The following is a 19806-nucleotide window of genomic DNA, read 5'->3' on the forward strand; positions in this document are numbered from 1 at the left end:
GGGGGTTTAAGACATTTATTATAGACTTTCTCACACTGTGATTCATCAACATTCACTTACTTTCATTTCAGGTGATACGGGCTTGTAATACAATTTGTGTTCACAATGCAGCCACATACGGAACAGCATAAGGTTTATGAGAGTCTGAAACCCGAAGAAGACATTTTTGATTACTACCTGCAAGACATGAAGGAAGAAACAAACACACCAGTCAAATGTCGCTGCTGTGATCATAATGAATACGTAAAGACATGTGATATGCCTGTTAGTCAGAGTGATAAAACTAACTTGTCAGAAGTGTCTTTTTCTGAGAGGAATTCTGTGGAAGCTCACATCTATAAAGAAAAGGATCATCAACTATTTACAGCTGAAATGATTCCTGAATCATTTTTTCCAAGTTTTAATTTACTAGTAGGAAATCATAACTCACGTGACATAAAAACGATGACTTCCAAATATCATGAAAACCAAGAAATTCATTCTGAAGTGAGAGATAATATTTACAAGAGGTATGATATAACATCTAGTTCTCAGAGTGAATATGATAGTGATAAAGATTCAATTATGTCAAATGGAATCCTTGATACAGAACATCCTCCTAATTACTCAAATGATTGTCTAAAAAATGCAGGTATTTACACATTGGAAGAAGTTTTAAGAATCACTTCTAGTAAATTAATAAGACTAAAATATCTGTATAAAAAACAACTTGGAACACTTGAATATCATCTGAAGGAAGGTTACAGGAAATACTTATCTCAGAAGAAGCAGGAGAAAGAAATGTGGGGTTCACAAATATTTCCCACACTAATGAAACATGGACACCCAAATTTTGAATTTTCGAAGGCCACTACAAGGTACCATCAACATTCAAGTCTTGCCAAAGAAATGCGTAAATTGCACGATCAAAGAACGGAGGCAGGAATGGCTATCCGTAAACAGAGATTTCGGAAGTGTATATTTACTGAGGGAGGTGTCAGATGCACAGAACAAGTACTTCCCTTGGCAAAGCACTGTATAAAACACATACTCTCTGATTCTAAGCAAATTTTATTTCAAGCATGTGGTTCTGTTAGTGGTGAGGTTGAATGCAGAATACCTGTCCTCACTGTATTCCCAAATACAGCTTGTGTTTATCACACAGATCTAAAGCAATATAGTCCAGACAAGAAGGTAAGACTATTCCTCATAATTCCATATTATTGAAGTTTTTTCATTAACCATAATGCTAGTTTCATTTTTCTCTTGTTCATGGTTCTATGAATATGTCTGGTGTTACATAAAACACAGTATATACAGTTCCGTACAGTAAATGGCACAACTCCAGTAATAAATATAGACTTTGAACAGAAGTCTGTAGCTAAGGTAGAATTTTCAAAATTTTTAGGTGTGTCCATTGATGAGAGGTTAAACTGGAAGCAACACATTGATGGTCTGCTGAAATGTCTGAGTTCAGCTACGCATGCTATTAGGGTTATTGCAAATTTTGGTGATAAGAATCTCAGTAAATTAGCTTACTATGCCTACTTTCATTCACTGCTTTTGTATGGCATCATATTCTGGGGTAATTCATCTTTGAGTAGAAAAGTATTCATTGCTCAAAAACGTGTAATCAGAATAATTGCTGGAGCCCACCCACGGTCATCCTGTAGACATCTATTTAAGGATCTAGGGATCCTCACAGTAATCTCACAGTATATATATTCACTTCTGAAATTTGTTGTTAATAATCCATCCCAGTTCAAAAGTAATAGCAGTGTGCATAGCTATAACACCAGGAGAAAGGATGATCTTCACTATGCAGTTTTAAATCTGACTTTGGCACAGAAAGGGGTGAATTATGCTGCCACAAAAGTCTTTGGTCACCTACCAAACAGCACCAAAAACCTGACAGACAGTCAACCAACATTTAAAAATAAATTAAAAGAATTTCTAGATGACAACTCCTTCTACTCATTGGCTGAATTTTTAGATATAAATTAAGGGAGGGAAAAAAAACTAACTTAAAAATTAGTGTCATGCAATATTTTGTGTAATGTAATATCGTGTACAGACATCTTTCATTAACCTGACACGTTCCACATCATTACGAAGTGTCATATTCATGATCCATGGAACAAGTATTAATCTAATCTAATCTATCTACTGCTAATACATGAATGGTTGTACTGCCAGAAGACTGCATTAATATCTAAAGACTATCTATGCAGTGCACTAACTGAAGTCTAATTGATTATTTTTCTTCCTGGGCTGTTTAGACACTTTCCAGCACATCGCTACCATAAAATTATGTGTGTTACTGATGCCCTGTCTTTTATTAATTAGATTGTGTACCTGCTCCACGACCCATACATGCATACTGCTGCACCTCTAGTTTCCATTCTCTGTCCATCGTTAGTATTCTCTTTCTCTTTTGAATAGGGATGTGGAAGTGAATGAATAATTGCTAGAATAATGGGGAAAATGATCAGAAAGAACAGTTGAAAAATATTTTGAAGGTAATTTATGGAATTCAAGGTCCATAAACAATTTGCATTATGTACTGCTGCTTCCAGTAGTGTGCGGTGCAAAATAGTCACTGCAACCATTGAAATTGTCGATCTGTCACATGAAGCACAGGATTTTTAGCATAATTAAACCAAGTTCAATTGGTGCCTATCAAATCTGAGTCATTACCTTCATAATAATTCCATTGTGTTTAGTCTTGACTATAACAATGTTGATGCAGAAACACTCCTCTGGATACTGTGTAAACTATTCTTGTCTCCATTGAACCTCTTGTAGCAGGATCTTGGGTGTGAGTAAAATGATGAATAGATAGGAGTTGACTATATAACCATACAAATAAACATACCTTTTTTAATATCTTTTTATAATACTTTTAATGAATGATTAGAATACACATTTTTAACAGGGCTGGTGTGACGGATCCAAGGATATGTCTGTACGCTACCACTTCCCAAAACTAAAGGGCAAAGATACATGAATTAATAAATTGAAAAGCGTGTTTCTTACTTTGTTTTATACAGATATTTAATGATGGATCAAAACATTATCATTGCCACAAAACAACTCATTGATTCACCTTTGGCAGTGTCCATAACTCATGCAGTTTTTATATATATATACATATTCAAGCTTTCGCAACAAACCGTTGCTTCATCAGGAAAGAGGCAAGGAGAGAGAAAGACGAAAGGATGTGGGTTTTAAGGGAGAGGGTAAGGAGTCATTCCAATCCCGGGAGCGGAAAGACTTACCTTAGGGGGAAAGGATAGGTATATACTCGCGCACGCGCGCGCGCACACACACACACACACACACACACACACACACACACACACACACACATCCATCTGCACATACACAGACACAATCAGACTTTTGTAAAGGCAAAGAGTTTGGGCAGAGATGTCAGTGAGGTGGAAGTACAGAGGCAAAGATGTTGTTGAAAGACAGGTGAGGTATGAGCGGCGGCAACTTGAAATTAGCGAAGGTTGAGGCCTGGCGGATAATGAGAAGAGAGGATATATTGAAGGGCAAGTTTCCATCTCTGGAGTTCTGACAGGTTGGTGTTAGTGGGAAGTATCCAGATGACCCGGATGGTGCAACACTGTGCCAAGATGTGCTGGCCGTGCACCAAGGCATGTTTAGCAACAGGGTGATCCTCATTACCAACAAACACTGTCTGCCTGTGTCCATTCATGCAAATGGACTGTTTGTTGCTGGTCATTCCCACATAGAAAGCTTCACAGTGTAGGCAGGTCAGTTGGTAAATCACGTGGGTGCTTTCACATGTGGGTCTGCCTTTGATCGTGTACATCTTCCGGGTTACAGGACTGTAGTAGATGGTGGTGGGAGGGTGCATGGGACATGTTTTACACCGGAGGCGGTTACAAGGGTAGGAGCCAGAGGGTAGGGAAGTTGGTTTGGGGATTTCATAGGGATGATCTAAGAGGTTACGAAGGCTAGGTGGATGGCGGAAAGACACTCTTGGTGGAGTGGGGAGGATTTCATGAAGAATGGATCTCATTTCAGGGCAGGATTTGAGGAAGTCGTATCCCTGCTGGGGAGCCTCATTCAAAGTCTGATCCAGTCCTGGAAAGTATCCTGTCACAAGTGGGGCACTTTTGTGGTTCTTCTGTGGGAAGTTATGGGTTAGAAGGGATGAGGAAGTGGCTCTGGTTATTTGCTTCTGTACCAGGTCAGGAGGGTAGTTGCAGGATGCGAAACCTGTTTTCAGGTTGTTGGTGTAATGGTTCAGGGATTCTGGACTGGAGCAGATTCGTTTGCCATGAAAACCTAAGCTGTAGGGAAGGGACCGTTTGATGTGGAATGGGTTGCAGCTGTCATAATGGAGGTACTGTTGCTTGTTGGTGGGTTTGATGTGGACGGACGTGTGAAGCTGGCCATTGGACAGATGGAGGTCAACGTCAAGGAAAATGGCATGGGATTAGGAGTAGGACAAGGTGAATCTGATGGAAACAATGGAGTTGAGTTGGAGAGGAAATTCTGGAGTTCTTCTTCACTGTGAGTTGGCAGGCCTGGGTAACCAAGAAGGCTTCCTCTAAGCGACCCATGAATAGGTTGGCATACAAGGGGGCCATCCTGGTACCCATGGCCGTTCCCTTTAATTGTTGGTATGTCTGGCCTTCAAAAGTGAAGAAGTTGTGGGTCAGGATGAAGCTGGCTAAGGTAATGGGGAAAGAGGTTTTAGGTAGGGTGGCAGGTGATCGGCGTGAAAGGAAGTGCTCCATCGCAGCGAGGCCCTGGACGTGCTGAATATTTGTGTGTAAGGAAGTGGCATCAATGGTTACAAGGATGTTTTCTGGGGGTAACAGATTGGGTAAGGATTCCAGGTGTTCGAGAAAGTGGTTGGTGTCATTGATGAAGGATGGGAGACTGCACGTAATGGGTTGAAGGTGTTGATCTACGTAGGCAGAGATACGTTCTGTGGGGGCTTGGTAACCAGCTACAATGGGGCGGCTGGGATGATTGGCTTTGTGAATTTTAGGAAGAAGGTAGAAGGTAGGGGTGTGGGGTGTCGGTGGGGTCAGGAGATTGATGGAGTAAGGTGAAAGGTTTTGTAGGGGGCCTAAAGTGTCTGAGGATTCCTTGAAGCTCTGCCTGGACATCAGGAATGGGATTACCTTGGCAAACTTTGTATGTGGTGTTGCCTGAAAGCTGGCGCAGGTCCTCAGCCACATACTCCCAACAATCAAGTACCACGATCGTGGAACCCTTGTCGCCGGAAGAATGACGATGGATTGGTCAGCCTTCAGATTACGCATAGCTTGGGCTTCAGCAGTGGTGATGTTCGGAGTAGGATTAAGGTTTTTTAAGAAGGATTGAGAGGCAAGGCTGGAAGTCAGAAATTTCTGGAAAGTTTGGAGAGGGTGATTTTAAGGAGGAGGAGGTGGGCCCCGCTGTGACGGAGGACGGAACTGTTCCAGGCAGGGTTTAATTTGGATAGTGTCATGGGGAGTTGGATCATTAGGAGTAGGATTAGTATCATAGTTTCTTCGTGGCAAAGTGATATTTCCAGCAGAGACTACGAGTGTAGGGCAGTAAATCTTTGACGAGGGCTGTTTGGTTGAATCTGGGAGTGGGGCTGAAGATGAGGCCTTTGGATAGGACAGAGGTTTGGGATTGGGAGAGAGGTTTGGAGGAAAGGTTAACTACTGAATTCGAGTGTTGTGGTTCCAGGCTGTGTTGATTGGAATTTTGAGGTTTTGGAGGGAGTGGAGCTGGAAGTGGGAGATTGAGTAGATGGGAGAGACTGGGTTTGTGTGCAATGAGAGGAGGCTGAGGTTTGCTGGTAAGGTTGTGAAGGGTGAGTCAGTTGCCTTTCTGGAGGTGGGAACCCAGAAGATTGGATAGTTTTTTGAGGTGGAGGGTGGCATGCTGTTCTAATTTGCGGTTGGCCTGTAGGAGGATGCTCTGTACAAAGTTTGCCAAGGTAATCCCATTCCTGATGTCCAGGCAGAGCTTCAAGGAATCCTCAGAACCTTAGGCCCTCTACAAAACCTTTCACCTGACTCCATCAACCTCCTGACCCCACCGACACCCCACATCCCTACCTTATACCTTCTTCCTAAAATTCACAAACCCAATCATCCCGGTCGCCCCATTGTAGCTGGTTACCAAGCCCCCACAGAACGTATCTCTGCCTACGTAGATCAACACCTTCAACCCATTACATGCAGTCTCCCATCCTTCATCAAAGACACCAACCACTTTTTCGAACACCTGGAATCCTTACCCAATCTGTTACACCCGGAAACCATCCTTGTAACCATTGATACCACTTCCTTATACACAAATAATCAGCACGTCCAGAGCCTCGCTGCGATGGAGCACTTCCTTTCACACCGATCACCAGCCACCCTACCTAAAACCTCTTTCCCCATTACCGTAGCCAGCTTCATCCTGACCCACAACTTCTTCACTTTTGAAGGCCAGACATACCAACAATTAAAGGGAACAGCCATGGGTACCAGGATGGCCCCCTCGTACGCCAACCTATTCATGGGTCGCTTAGAGGAAGCCTTCTTGGTTACCCATATTTATTGATGATCTGGACTCACAGTGAAGAAGAACTCCAGAATTTCCTCTCCAACTCAACTGCTTTGGTTCCATCAGACTCACCTGGTCCTACTCCTAATCCCATGGCAGTTTACTTGACTTTGACCTCCATCTATCCAATTGCCAGCTTCACACATCCATCGACATCAAACCCACCAACAAGCAACAGTACCTCCATTATGACAGCTGCCACCCATTCCACATCAAACGGTCCCTTCCCTACAGCTTAGGTCTTCGTGGCAAACGAATCTGCTCCAGTCCGGAATCCCTGAACCATTACACCAACAACCTGAAAACAGGTTTTGCATCTCGCAACTGCCCTCCCGACCTGGTACAGAAGCATAACCAGAGCCACTTCCACATCCCCTCTAACCCAGAACCTCCCACAGAAGAACCACAAAAGTCCCCCACTTGTGACAGGATACTTTCCAGGACTGGATCAGACTCTGAATGAGGCTCTCCAGCAGGGATATGACTTCCTCAAATCCTGCCCTGAAATGAGATCCATCCTTCATGAAATCCTCCCCACTCCACCAAGAGTGTCTTTCCGCCATCCACCTAGCCTTCGTAACCTCTTAGATCATCCCTATGAAATCCCCAAACCAACTTCCCTACCCTCTGGCTCCTACCCTTGTAACCGCCCACGGTGTAAAACCTGTCCCATGCACCCTCCCACCACCACCTACTCCAGTCCTGTAACCCGGAAGGTGTACACGATCAAAGGCAGAGCCACATGTGAAAGCACCCACGTGATTTACCTACTGACCTGCCTACACTGTGAAGCTTTCTATGTGGGAATGACCAGCAACAAACTGTCCATTTGCATGAATGGACACAGGCAGACAGTGTTTGTTGGTAATGAGGATCACCCTGTGGCTAAACATGCCTTGGTGCATGGCCAGCACATCTTGGCACAGTGTTGCACCGTCCAGGTCATCTGGATATTTCCCACTAACACCAACCTGTCAGAACTCCGGAGATGGGAATTTGCCCTTCAGTATATCCTCTCTTCTCGTTATCCGTTAAGCCTCAACCTCCGCTAATTTCAAGTTGCCGCCGCTCACACCTCACCTGTCTTTCGACAACATCTTTGCCTCTGTACTTCCGCCTCGACTGACATCTCTGCCCAAACTCTTTGCCTTTACAAATGTCTGCTTGTGTCTGTGTATGTGCAGATGGTGTGTGTGTGTGTGTGTGTGTGTGTGTGTGTGTGTGTGTGTGTGTGTGTGTGTGTGTGTGTGTGCGCGTGTGCGCGTGTGCGAGTGTATACCTGTCCTTTTTTCCCCCTAAGGTAAGTCTTTCCATTCCCGGGATTTGAATGACTCCTTACCCTCTCCCTTAAAACCTTGTGTTTCCTTATCAGCACAAATTGACAAACTTGAAAAGAAAGAGATCCTCCTGTCTGAAACAGTACAGCATGTTCACAACACCAAAAGAAACCTTATAATTTCAGTGGATCTACAGCACAAATGTTACAAAATAAATTCAGGCATGTGTTTGAAAACAACAGTAGATATCAAACTATGTACAAAATCTCAAATGTGCTAGATGGCCATCCAACTGAGACTGATACCTCCAGCTATAAATCTGCCAGACTGATGTCTCATGAGGTGGAGGACTCATTTTCCTACTATAAGGTAGAGTTTTGGGATAGTTATCAGTCGATAGTTATCAGTCATTTATGATTGATGCCTTGAAGATGAATGTCATTGTGTATTGTAATTTTTAACCTGTGAGGCATAGTTTAGGGGAATCGTTCTTTCACTTTTTATACACACAATTATGATAGTAGCCAACATTTTATTGCATTTACTCACTATAGATAGAATAATGATACAATGCACACAATAGAAACACACACCATAATAGTTACCAAAGATTATTAAAACATAAATAATATCATCCAATACAAAGATAAATCCCATTCTCATATCACAGCTAACTCATGATCATGCGTGCATTCACTCCATATTGATTTTCCATTTTATTCCAACACATCAGACCCTTCCCCATCTTTTGGGAGATTTGTAGCTCAGCAATTAATGTATGTATCATATTTACCAACATGATTTGTTGGTCCATCAACTGGACTGAACTTCAAAATGATGGGCCCCTGGACAATGGTGTGTCAACAAAATATTTGTCTGCCAAACTGTGTGAACACATTTGGATCTTCAGTCTGTTGAGGGAGGTAAATTTGTCTATCCCTGTACAACATGTCATGCCAAGAATATAACAATGGGCTCTTTCATTGCGTCATTCATCCTGACATGTTTTAGAGTATGCTGCCCAAAGGGGGTCAACTGACACTGTGTTTTGTTTACCATTTTTTCAACTATAAACATTTTGAAACTTATGGCAAGGGCCTTAAAGAGATTTATAGGGAGGGGGAAGAGGAGGTGTAACAGTGGCATCTCTTATCTGTACAAACTTGCATTTGAACAAATCTTTCTTGAAGAAAATTTGTTTATCTCCATGTCATGATGCATTGATAGATTTGAGGAATTGCATATGAGTTTTTAGATTGTGTAAAAATATGCCATCTTCCATAACCAATAGACTGGAAGGGGTCAAGAGTGAGAAAAGTTAGCTTATTACTTTCAGTTTCTCACCATAGACTAAATGGGCAGAGGAACACCATAAGTCTTCTTCAATTATGGTGCAAAGCCATAGAGGTACTAATAGTAGTGAAGCCATCCAGAATCCTGCACAGCAGGTGCTGGTGGTATGGTAACTTGTAGTTGATCTGTATTTGTATCTCCATAATCTCAATAGTTCCTCAGACAGTTGGCATTCAAACTCTCTGTCCCTGTTGAGAAATGCCAAACCTGGAGAATCAAATAGAGATCAAGGCACGGGCAACAGACACTGCTGAAATATATGGTACTGGGACAGCTTCCCATGGTAAATAGGAAACAAAACCATTCTGAAGGGGGAAGAGGGCCGACAATATCCAATTGCAAGTATGAGAATTTCCCTGAAAAAGAGGAGAAGTCATCCACTGCAGAAAAGTTGTGGTGAGATTGCATCCAACATTGAGTCCCTCAACAACAGTATTTCTGCATTCTCTACCAAACAACCCCATCTGATACTATCTTAGAAGCAACTCTTATCACTGGGTGTGCTAGGTTGTGAAAGGTGTCAAACACAGAACTTGCCATTTTTCTGGGATAAATGGACATCACTTGTTCCCTGAAGTGTTTCACCAAATCTCTTGATTTGTATTGTGCAGTGCCAGGGGCTCAAGGTATAGGCCTGTTGATGCAGGATCAGTCCGACACTGCTGAAGGAAACTGTATCTGGCTCTGCTGCCATGTCAGTCCTGTTAATGATGGAAAATGCTGCACAGTTGCATGACAAGCAGTCAGCCATGATGTTATCCTGCCCTGTGATGCATTGCACATTTGTGGAATATTGGGCATTGCACTCTGCTTGGTGAATTTGATGTGGTGATTTGAGACCAGTAATATATTGGAATATGTTTGTCAGAGGCTTATAATGTGTGATAATCATAAATATCTGTCCCTCTAGGAATGGTTGGAAATGTTTGGCAGCTAAATGTATGGCCAGGGATTCCCTGTCAAATGCACTCCATTGTTTCTGCTTCACTGGCAGATTTTTGGAAAAAAAGGCACCTGTTGCTATTTCACTGCAATGTATTGTGACAGTGGACCCAGCACTGTCTGACTTGTCACCCACAAGGTGATTGGAACATTCTGAACAGGATATGCCAACATGTAGCATTCACCAATGCAATTCTTAGGTCTGTATGCAGATGTACCTTCAGGAGTCCATGTTACCTTCCTGCTACCGTATGTGTTTTTAGGAGTGAGCAGTTTGTCAAGTCAGTCCTGTAGCTCTGCCAAATGTGTTATGTAATAATTTAAGGTCTCCAGGAAATGTCTAAGGCCTTTAAATGTAGAAGCAGTGGACATGTTTACAAAATCTGCCACTTTTTCAGGAAATGGTGTGGTGTGGAATGATGCATTATTAGCTGCAACAGGCAGGAAATGTACTTTGTTGGTGCTGCACAATTAAGTGATTTTGACCATGATAAGCTCATGGTGCAGTGTTCTTCTTTGGCCTGCCCGTGTAGAAGTGTGAACAGAACCAACTAAGTGAAAAATCTATGCAATACGTCCTTTTCTTTATGCATAAAAATCAACTTCAGAATTTTCCTTTGTTGAGACTGCATGCACAAGATTCATGTAGCGATTTGAAGTTCTAGACTCCTTATTTTACAATTTGCTTTGCTTCTGCATAATATTTAATTGATTGTATCAATACCCATTTGTATTGTGATATACTGAGAAATTTCCAACATTCGTGAGTGTTGTAATAAACTCTTACTGTTATCGTCAATTATAAACTTAATGATGCTCTTTTAAATTTTTGAGAATAGTATGCCTATTCTTGTTTGAAACAATCTTTCTCTAATTTCATTGTACAATTATATGCGAAACAGGTTATTTTTAAGAATTTTTGGATGATTACAAAACTATATTTTCATAAGTTACCAGTACAAGTGTTTTGGATACGTAATTTATATCATAGCAAATCACAATTTGTGGGTCATAGTTCTGCCAAAGAATACGTCATCCTTGAACTTCATTGTATATCAATACAGGTAAATGTGCATTTTTGAGTTTTTAGTAACTACAACTGTCATGTGCATAATCTAATTTATAGTAAATGAAAATTTGTAATTTAGTTACTGTAGCAAATATTGTAAAGATTGTGTTATGTCTAGTTTTCCCTTAAAGAGGAGTAGTCCCCCCATATTATCTACATTTACCACAAATTACCTCTGTTTTTGAGTTTTCTAATAACTATAATTTACCTTGAAAAGTTTTAGATAACTGGTCATTTTTACCTCAGGTTTTTGTGTTGCCTAAATAGAAATCTTATTTTATGTATTTGCTTCATGTCTTACAGGGAATTAGCTACTTTTTTGCTCAACGGATTAAAAGACAATCATCCAGCTTAATTTAGAGTTATTTTTTCATTCCTTGTAGTACATTGCCTCAGCCAAAATGGAGCCCAATGTGAATGCTGTTTTAGAACACGGGATGAATTTGTTGATGTTCATAAGAAGCTGGAAAATGCCCCAACTACTGTCAAATGATTGGCACTGTTGCGAATCAGTGTGTTGGAAGAGCTCCCAAGAGTCATGTACCTGTGGTACCAGTACCAGAGGCACCTCAAGTAGTGTCCTCTCCTGTGGATCCGGTCTCCTCTGCAAAAAGTAAAGGATCTGTCTCGAAATTTGGTAGAAAATCCGAAGAAATTCTGGTCGTATGTAAAGTACACAAGCGGCAAGACGCAGTCAATACCTTCGCTGCGCAGTGCCGATGGTACTGTTATCGACGACTGTGCTGCTAAAGCGGAGTTATTGAACGCAGTTTTCCGAAATTCCTTCACCAGGGAAGACGAATGGAATATTCCAGAATTTGAAACACGAACATCTGCTAACATGAGTTTCTTAGAAGTAGATACCTTAGGGGTTGCGAAGCAACTCAAATCGCTTGATACGGGCAAGTCTTAAGGTCCAGATTGTATACCGATTAGGTTCCTTTCAGATTACGCTGATACTATAGCTCCCTACTTAGCACTCATATACAACTGCTCGCTCACCGATAGATCTGTACCTACAGATTGGAAAATTGCGCAGGTCGCACCAGTGTTCAAGAAGGGTAGTAGGAGTAATCCATTTAACTACAGACCTATATCATTGACGTCGGTTTGCAGTAGGGTTTTGGAGCATATACTGTATTCAAACATTATGAATCACCTCGAAGGGAACGATCTATTGACACGTAATCAGCATGGCTTCAGAAAACATCGCTCTTGTGCAACACAGCTAGCTCTATATTCGCACGAAGTAATGGCCGCTATCGACAGGGGATCTCAAGTTGATTCCGTATTTCTAGATTTCCGGAAAGCTTTTGACACCGTTCCTCACAAGCGACTTCTAATCAAGCTGCGGAGCTATGGGGTATCGTCTCAGTTGTGCGACTGGATTCGTGATTTCCTGTCAGGAAGGTCGCAGTTCGTAGTAATAGACGGCAAATCATCGAGTAAAACTGAAGTGATATCAGGTGTTCCCCAGGGAAGCGTCCTGGGACCTCTACTGTTCCTGACCTATATAAATGACCTGGCTGACAATCTGAGCAGTTCTCTTAGACTGTTCGCAGATGATGCTGTAATTTACCGTCTAGTAAGGTCATCCGAAGACCAGTATCAGCTGCAAAGCGATTTAGAAAAGATTGCTGTATGGTGTGTCAGGTGGCAGTTGACGCTAAATAACGAAAAGTGTGAGATGATCCACATGAGTTCCAAAAGAAATCCATTGGAATTCGATTACTCGATAAATAGTACAATTCTCAAGGCTGTCAATTCAACTAAGTACCTGGGTGTTAAAATTACGAACAACTTCAGTTGGAAGGACCACATAGATAATATTGTCGGGAAGGCGAGCCAAAGGTTGCGTTTCATTGGCAGGACACTTAGAAGATGCAACAAGTCCACTAAAGAGACAGCTTACACTACACTCGTTCGTCCTCTGTTAGAATATTGCTGCGCGGTGTGGGATCCTTACCAGGTGGGATTGACGGAGGACATCGAGAGGGTGCAAAGAAGGGCAGCTCGTTTTGTATTATCGCGTTATAGGGGAGAGAGTGTGGCAGATATGATACACGAGTTGGGATGGAAGTCATTACAGCATAGACGTTTTTCGTCGCGGCGAGACCTTTTTACGAAATTTCAGTCACCAACTTTCTCTTCCGAATGCGAAAATATTTTGTTGAGCCCAACCTACATAGGTAGGAATGATCATCAAAATAAAATAAGAGAAATCAGAGCTCGAACAGAAAGGTTTAGGTGTTCGTTTTTGCCGCTCGCTGTTTGGGAGTGGAATAGTAGAGAGATAGTATGATTGTGGTTCGATGAACCCTCTGCCAAGCACTTAAATGTGAATTGCAGAGTAGTCATGTAGATGTAGATGTCATTACTTGTCCACTTGCCTGCATGTGGCATGTCAGTGGTAGTTTAGGCATCCTGTACAGAGTGGATGGGGACCAGAGAGGACTCAGGGTATTGTACTGTGCCCCCTAACCAGCGAGTTTGAAGTGCTGTCTCTCACTGAAACTGAGCCAGCTGGACCCACTTCACCTGTTTTGGAGAAACCTGTTTTGTCTGGTGTCAGGAGGCAGCAAATGCAAAAAGGTGGAGGTGTATTAATTGTTGGCACTTCAAACATGTTAAAGAGGCTGTTGCAGCAGCCATTTAGGGAACAGGGTGCAACCAACTGTAGATTGTAGCACACAATGGAACAAATGATGTCTGTCATCTGTGTTCTGAGCTCATACTTGGATCATGCCACCGATTAGCAAAGATGGTTGAGAAGACCAAACTTGTGCATGGTGTTTCAATGAAGCTCACATTTTGTAGCATTGTTCTCCCAAACTGATCATGGCCCTTTGGTTCTGAGTCGTGGAAGGACTAAACCAGAGCCTTCAGAGGTTCTGTGACAAGCTAGATTGCCATTTCCTGGACCTGTTCCATAGGGTTGAAAATTCTATGGTCCCCCTAAATATGTCAGGTGTGCACTACACATCATAGGCTGCTACTCAGTATCTGACTGAGTTTGGAGTACACATAAGTGTTTTTTAGATTAGGTGATTCACCATCCAATCCAGATAACAACAGCTGTAGGAAATTCAGAAGTATCAGTGTAAGATCAAAGACATATCTCCCACAGAGATTGATTGGGCAATCAGGGGTGGACATAATATGGTAGTTGGATCCTTCTCTCACCCACCAGACTCATCCCGTAATTTAACCAAAAAAAAAAATAGAGAAAACCTGGTTCACTTGAGCATAGGTTCTCCAGTCTTTCTGTAAACATTTGTGGAGGCTTGAACCATCCAACAATTAATTAGGAAAATTACTTTTTTGTTAGTGCTGGGTTTGATAAAACATTCTGTCAAGCATTAATAAATGCATTCTCTGAAAACTCATGCCACTCATGACGGAAATATATTGGATGTAATGGCAACAAATAGACATGACATCTTTGAGGACATCCACTCCAAAACTGGTATATGTGTCCATGATGTGCTTGCAGTAACAATGATTACCAAAATACAAAGGGCAACTAAAACAAACAGAAATACATATATGTTCAGTGAACTGGATAAAAAATCGGTAGAGTCTTATCTCTATGAGTAACCTAAAATTTTCACCACAGGACAGGAGCATGTACTGGAACTATGGCTCAAGTTTAAAAGAATAATTGACCATGCACTGAATAGATATGTACAGTTAATAATGGGAGGGAACATGCATGGACACAGTCACTGTAAAGAAACTTCTAAAGAAACAGAGATTACTGCATAATAGGTGTTAAACAAAGCGTAGGGCTGTAGCTAGAGAGATGCTGAATGAAACACATTTAGCCGTCAAGAGAGCAATGTCTGATGCCTTTAATGACTACTGTACCAGAATGTTGTCAAATGATCTTACACAAAACTGAAAGAAATTCTGGTTCTATGTAAATGCTGTTAGTGGCACCAAAGTTAATGTCCAGTCCCTAGTGAATGATACAGGAACTGAAATTTAGGATAACTTGTTTTCAAATGTTCCTTTACAAAGAAAAACTCAGAAGAACTGCCCCACTTTAAGCTTTGTACCACTAAAAATATGAATGAAATAAGTATTAGTATCGTGGTGTTGAGAATTAGATGAAATTATTAAAATTGAACAAAGCTCCAGGGCCTGATTGAATTCATCAGGTTCTATAATGAACTCACAGATGAGTTGGCCCGTCTTCCAACTATAATCTATTGGTAGATCCCTCGGACAAATATCTGTGCCCAGTTCTCAGAAAAAAGTGCAGGTCACACCTGTGTACAAGAAGGGTAGTAGAACAACTGCCCAATATCCTTGACATTAATTTTTATTAGAATCTTAGAACATGTTTTGAGCTCAATCATACTGAGGTATGTTGAACAGAATGACCTCCTCCATGCCAATCATCATGGATTCAAAAAAACTTTTATCACATAACATACTGAAAGCAATCAGGTAATGCAGTATCCTGATTTCCAAAAAGCACTTGATTCAGTACCACACCTACACTTATTGTCAAAAGTATGACCATATGGGGTATCATGTGAAATTTGTGACTGAACTGCAAATTTTTTGGTAGAGAGGACGAGCATGTTATCTTGGATGGAGAGTCATCAGATGTAATGTAAAAGTAATTTCAGATGTATCACAGGGATGTGTGTTGGGACCATTGCTTTTGTTGTTGTGTATTCATGACCTTGTCAGATGATATTAATAGTAACATCAGGCTTTTTATGGCCGATGTAGTTATCCATAAGGAAGTGCTATCTGAAAGAAACTGTATAAATATTCAGTCAAATCTTGATAAGATTTCAATGTGGTGCAAAGATTGATGACTTGCTTTAAATGTTCAGAAATGTGAGGTTGTACACTTCACAAACTGAAAAAATGTATTATTCTTTAACTATAATATTAGCAAGTCACTGTTGGAATTAGCCAATACGTGCATATACCAGGGTGTAATACTTTATAGAGATATGAAATTGGATGATTACATAGGCTCAGCCATGGTAAAGCAGGTGGTAGACTTCATTTTATTGGTAGAATACTGACAAAGTGCAATCAGTCTATAAAGGAGATTGCTTACAAATCAATTATGCAACTGCTTCTAGAATATTGTTCAAGTGTGTGGGACCCATACCAAATAGGACTAATAACTAACAGGGTATATTGAATGTGTACAGAAAAGGACAGTATGAATGGCCACAGATTTGTTTAATCCATGGGAAAGTGTTACAGAGATACTAAGGAAAATGAACTGGAAGACTTTTTAAGACAGATGTAAAGTGTTCCTAGAAAGCCTGTTGACAAGTTTCAAGAACCAGCTTCAAATGATGACTCTAGGAATATAAGAGGGTAAGTCAATTATTATCCGCAAAGTAGTTATAATATTTTATTGTAATCAAATAGGAAACTTACATGACCATCATTTTTTGACATAGTCTCCTTGTGTTTCAATGCACTTGGTCCATCATTTTACAAGCTTTCTGATGCCCTCATAAAAGAAGCTGCACTGTGAGCCAGGAATGCACCACTTCTTTCACTGCTTTGTCCGAGGCAAATCAACAGATCCTTAATGCCTGTTTGAGTGGACCAAACAAGTGATAGTCAGAAGGGGCAAGATCGGCGCTATATGGAGGATGATCCAGTATTTCAAATTTGAGTTTCTGGAGAGTTTCAACAGTGTGGGCAGTAGTATGCAGACGGGCATTTTTGTGCAAGAACACAATGCTTTTTGACAGCAATCCTCAGTGTTTGTTGTGAATTGCAGGCTTTAGCCTGGCAGTAAGCATCTAGCTGTAACATGCACTGTTTACTGTTGTTCCCCTTTCCCCATAATGTTCCAGTACTGAACCTTGTGCATCCCACAAAACTGTAAGCATAAGTTTTCCTGCAGATGGTTGGGTCTTGAACTTTTTCTTGCACAGCGAATTTGGATGTTTCCATTCCATACTTTGCCATTTACTCTCCGGCTCATAATGATGGATGCATGTTTCGTCACCAGTAATGATCTTGTGTAAGAAGTTGTCCCCTTCGTTTCCATAGTGATCCAAATGTTTTTTGTAGATGTCCAAGCACGTTTGTTTATGCAGCTGTGTGAGTTGTTTTGGGACCCATCTTGCACAAACTTTATGAAACCCAAGTTTGTTGTGGATGATTTCGTAGGCAGAACCATGACTAATTTGCAGACAATGTGCCACTTTGTTAGTAGTTTATTGTCTGTCTAAGAGAATCATTTCACGTGAACACTCAGTGGATTCTTCATTTGCGGCGGTAAGCGGTCGTCCTGCTCCTTCATCATGCATAACACTCGTGCGACCATTTGGGAATTTTTCCATCCATTTGTATATACTCTGTTGTGGCAAAACACTGTTCCTGTACTGTACCATGCATCTTTGATGAATTTGGGCCCCCTGATATGACCTTCTGACCACAAAAAACAGATCACTGAACTTTGCTTTTCTTTGGTGCAAATAGACAGCGGAACAGCCATTATTAACAACACTGCAGTGATAATAAAACTAACCTAGCAGCTTGGAAATTGCAAAGATATAACAACAATTAAACAAAACATGTGTCATCAATGTAAAATGACAGTACTCCCAAAATTAACAAAAATATAACTAAATTGTGGATAATAATTGACTTACCCTCATACCTGAGTCTCCTATGCATCGCTCACACAGGGATCACAAGGATAAGATTAGAATAATTACTGCATGCACAGAGACATAAAATCAATCATTCTTCCCATGATCCATTCTTGAATGGAATGGACAGAAACCCTTATAACTGGTACAGTGGGATCCACCTTCTGCCATACTCCTCACAGTGGGTCGCAGTGTATAGGTGTAGATGTAGATACTATAGTGTGATACGGCGTAGCCAAGAAATTTTACTACTTCTTTAGTCACCCTTATTAATCATAACACCATAGTACTCTAGTCTTTTGAGCAAAGTACACAGGTGCTTGATGTGCTGCTCTTTGGTTTTTGAAAATACTAACACATCATCCATATAGCAGAACATAAACTGGAGTCCACGCAGGATCTCAAGCATGGAATGCTGCTAAGTTTGTGCAGTGTTTCGCATGCCAAAAGGCCTAGTATTGTGCTCAAAAAGACCAAAGGGTGTAGTTGCAGCTGTCTTTTCTCCTTCTCTCTCCTTTTTTATGCTCCATTTTTTTTTACCATTTTCAATGTAGCTGCCCATGAACTATGTGATCATGATACAGCTCCATCAGTGATCGCTTTATTGAACTCCAGTTTTGCTGCAGATAATTTATCTGGAGGTAAGTGCTGCAGTCTGAGAGCCATCAGCTGACCCAGAGTTGTCCTAATAAAATGTTGAGTGGTATGACTTCTGTTGCTCTTGGCCAATACTGGATCCATGAGTACAGGAAACTCAAGCAGCAGCTGTTGGCTGAATTTGTCTGACACCACAGTAGTGCAATGCAGACACTATAGTTCTTCAAATCTGCATTCCAACTCTTGTTGTGATGCGGAAATTTTCCTTTGCACTTTAGCAATTTCTTCTTTTTAATTCATGGATGGTTGATCTTTCCACAGAACACAGTCCTTGTTTCTCAGAAATTTACGATTCAGGCACCTTGCAGGTTTCTCTCAATTTCGAATGATCGACTGTTGCATGCAGATAAGAGTACAGTGTCTTCTTGCATAACGCACACATGTGCACTGTGCATTGAGGTGGTAGCAATCTCAACTCTTGTTTAGCCAATGTGTGTAGCCTAGAAATATTTGTGTGATCAAAAGCAGTTGATCTGGACAGTACATAGTCTGATAAGGCAGTGAGTTTGGGAGAGAAAAGGAACATCTTCATTTTTGCAATGATCACTGGATAAACACTGATTTCTGAACCAGTGGCCACTAGGAAAAATGCACCAGATTTCTGTCTTTGATAAGTAATCGAGTCGAGTCTAACAGCTCACACCATAGCATTTGTTCTGCCTTTTAGGTGCTGTGAAAAATTCAGATGAGTATGCACACCTACTGGCACCCATTGCTCCCATTTTGGTATGTGCAGGGGCATGTGCACTGCCTCACTGCATCAGCAAAATGCCTGTGGTACCAATACCACTTTTCACACCATTGATTGCTATTGTCTCGAATCTCATCATTGTCAAAATGCCTATTCAGCCAAGCATTTATTCTGGCTAGTTCCTTCATCAACTATCCCATAGGTGGTTTGCCAGTGGGCCTTGTCTGTGCTGCCACAATGCGCATGTTGAGGCTCCCTGCAGTAGCTGTGGTCCCAATGTGCAGTCTGGGGCCTCCTGCTGTAAGCTGATTCACAACGGCACAGGTTGTATTATTCATGCATGCAATCACAACTCCATCCAGTTTGTATGCCAGTTTGTCAAGGGAAAGATTCATAAAAACACAAAGAGAGGCCCTCACATTCTGTGAGAGTCTTCAGTGCCAGAAAATTTTTAAGACTATTCTGATAGCACTTCATTACCTGTCATTACGTGTTATGAGCAAAGCACTTGGGATGGGGAGTCACTGGCACATGCTTTACACATAAAAAAAAGGTATAACCTTGAGTCTGGTTGTAGCACAGAATGCTAGAGTACAG

At 41.3% G+C, this 19806-nt stretch overlaps 1 protein-coding gene across 3 annotated transcripts in view; it reads left to right on the forward strand.

Annotated features, from left to right (window-relative positions):
- Nucleotides 1–19806, forward strand: part of LOC126331251 (KAT8 regulatory NSL complex subunit 2-like) — a 181607-nt gene that overhangs the window by 112595 nt on the left and 49206 nt on the right. For all 3 annotated transcript variants that reach the window (XM_049996457.1, XM_049996458.1, XM_049996456.1), the window contains one exon: nucleotides 72–1173. In XM_049996457.1, coding sequence (XP_049852414.1) covers nucleotides 106–1173 — 1068 coding nt within the window. In that variant the 5' untranslated portion in view covers nucleotides 72–105. The remainder of the gene's footprint in view (nucleotides 1–71; nucleotides 1174–19806) is intronic.

The sequence above is a fragment of the Schistocerca gregaria genome, chromosome 2, assembly GCF_023897955.1.
Source record: "Schistocerca gregaria isolate iqSchGreg1 chromosome 2, iqSchGreg1.2, whole genome shotgun sequence".
Taxonomy (NCBI): Eukaryota; Metazoa; Arthropoda; class Insecta; order Orthoptera; family Acrididae; genus Schistocerca; species Schistocerca gregaria.